The sequence below is a fragment of the Musca vetustissima genome, unplaced genomic scaffold (assembly GCF_032173495.1).
Source record: "Musca vetustissima isolate MV318-11 ecotype Yass unplaced genomic scaffold, APGP_CSIRO_Mvet_v1 utg11850, whole genome shotgun sequence".
NCBI lineage: Eukaryota > Metazoa > Arthropoda > Insecta > Diptera > Muscidae > Musca > Musca vetustissima.
Window position 1 is genome coordinate 112,379 of NW_026887177.1, and position 2,657 is coordinate 115,035.

The window sequence follows — 2,657 nt, forward strand, 5'->3', positions numbered from 1 at the left end:
GTCAAACGGTGGAGATTTTATAAATGATTTCGTGGAAAATGGAATGGAAGATTTTGCAGTTCCGAAATTAATGTTGCGGGACAAACTTAAAAAGTGGTGCATGGAAACGAATCCTTCAAAGAAATGTTTGGAAAGTCTTTTATCAATATTAAAGGAAGAAGGTCTAGATGTTCCGCTCACTAGAGAGACTTTGGTGGGCAGAGCAAAAAATATGTTAACGAGAAATGTTGCCCCTGGAATTTATTGTCATATTGGCATAGAAACACAACTACGAAAAGTTGGTCACATTTTGGAAAAGTATGAGGAAGTCGAACTAGATATAAATATCGATGGAATTCCACTGTTCAAAAGCTCTCGTGTGCAATTGTGGCCAATCCTTTGCAGAATCGTTAATATTCAGGAGAAAACAAAACCGTTTGTTGTTGGATTATACTTGGGAAACACCAAGCCGGGTAGTGTGAATGTGTATTTGAAAGACTTCATTGATGAAGTGATTCTACTAAAAGGTCAGTTTATCATACAACAAAAACATTTAAAATTGAAGTTTCGTTGCTTAATATGTGACGCACCAGCAAAAGCTTTCGTTTGTGGAGTTCCTGGACATACATCAACACATGGCTGCACCAAGTGTACTCAAATTGCGAAGAAGGTAAACAATGTCTTGACTTATAGTAGCGAGAGTGGTTCCCTAATCTCCGATGAGGACTTTGCTGTGCGAAAGTATCCATGCCACCATTCCCAAATGTTCAAAGAAGAAAAAACTCCTCTCGAAGAAATTGGATTTGGTATGATAAATCAGACTCCTTTAGATAGCATGCATCTCATTGACCTCGGAGTCACCAAGAATTTCACCAGTTCCTTGCTTATACAGGAATTATTGCTCTTTATAATAATGTACACGAAGATATTTATTATGAATTTTTAACTTTACATTGTGCTTATCGACTTCTTAACAATGCACGACATATGGATCAAAATATTGTTCAAGCTAATAATTTGCTTCAATTATTTGTCGAGAACTTCTCAACTGTATTTGGTTCGAACAGCATTTCTTTTAACGTTCATAATCTGCTTCATTTGGCTTCTTGCGCAGAAAAGTATGGTCCCCTTATTTCGTTTTCTGCATATGCATTTGAAAATAAACTGCAAACACTGAAAAAACATGTTCGAAAACCATCACATATCTTTCAACAAATTATTCAAAAGGAAAAAAATTGCATGATTGTCAACACTATTCAGGATGGGTTAAAATATGAAAAAGGTGTTATCGTTGGAGCTTTTGTAAATGATTGCTACATATCCTGCAAAGAACCAGATAATATTTGCGCGGTGAATTCATGCATTCCAATAAAAATTGATAATATAAAGAAAAAGGGCGAAATATATATTGAAGGCAGTCGAATTTTGGCATTAGAAAGTTTCTACGAAGAACCGGTGAATTCTTGTGAGATTGGTATTTTCAAAACGAATCTGACTCTAGGGGAAAAAGAGACATTTTGTATTAAAGACATTCAGTTCAAATTTGTATGCTTGCCAATTGATTCTGATTTTGTAATCGTGCCCATTTTACATTCCTGCTTTCCAGAGAAATATCAAGCACAAATTTTTACCTCCTAAGTACACAACTCCGCACATAAACATGTCGAACGAAAATGCCAACCCCTCCAAAGGAAAAATGAAATATTTTGCTCCACAAGGTAATCTCCAAAGATTATCACTAAATTTTTAACAGTATAACAAAATTGAGTTCATATTTTTGATAGCTAATGCAAAATGTTCTTCCTGCCAAGAAAATGCCAGAAAAACTAGACACGATTATTGATATTTTGGCGGAGCATAAAGTTTTACTGGATCGTGTTATTTCTCAGAACGCATTTGTGGACAATATTATGACAATTTTTCCAATTGAATCGGAAGAAAAACTTCGAGAATTTGATCGAATTCTCGCAACACAAGCAGATCTATATGTACGTATCTGCGTTTTGGGAATAACAAATTCATAACTAAAACAATTTTTACAATTGCAGACTCGACAAATGAAAAATCTCATTGCAGGTAACGCTGAACGTAATTTGCATAAAGTATTTGGAAGAAATATTATTATGGATTTTAATGTTGACGGAACTTTCGGGAAAAAAGGTCTACGAGATTTTGGTAATGTACTTGCCGCCATAATAGGTAAAACGTGTTTGTTTTTGTTTCAAATAAGTAATGCTAAAATATAGTTTATAAAACAGAAGTTATATCAACATTTAATAAATTACCTGACAAGACTTTACGAGCAGCGTTCCAACGCCAAAAGAAAAAGTATTTTAAGATCAACAAACGAAGCAGGCGCACCGAAGAAAAGGAACAAGATGAAAATGATGAATAACCACAAATTTAACTGAATGTTTTTATGTTATACTATATAATTTTAAAATCCTAGTTCTAACACTATTCAGTTTGTAAAAATAAGACAAGGTTTGGCCAGCCTTGAAAAAAGTGAGCTATATATGTAATCCATTTCTTAATTTATTACCTTTTGCCTAAAATTCGCAGACTGTTTTAGATTAATTAAATATATTTGTGTAGATTGAACTGTGCTTTACTTTTGTTTTTGTTACTTAATAACTGCGTTAAAAATGTAACGTTGTTAAATACTTATTCTATTATTA

At 33.5% G+C, this 2,657-nt stretch overlaps 1 protein-coding gene across 1 annotated transcript; it reads left to right on the forward strand.

The window, feature by feature from the left end:
- Positions 1–851: 851 nt before the first annotated feature.
- On the forward strand, positions 852–2,374 carry LOC133334769 (uncharacterized). The gene is made up of 3 exons (XM_061543093.1): positions 852–1,967; positions 2,028–2,178; positions 2,238–2,374. Exons 1-3 carry the CDS (start codon positions 1,767–1,769, stop codon positions 2,372–2,374), a joined length of 489 nt encoding a protein of 162 aa, XP_061399077.1. The 5' UTR covers positions 852–1,766.
- The last annotated feature ends 283 nt before the right edge of the window (positions 2,375–2,657 follow it).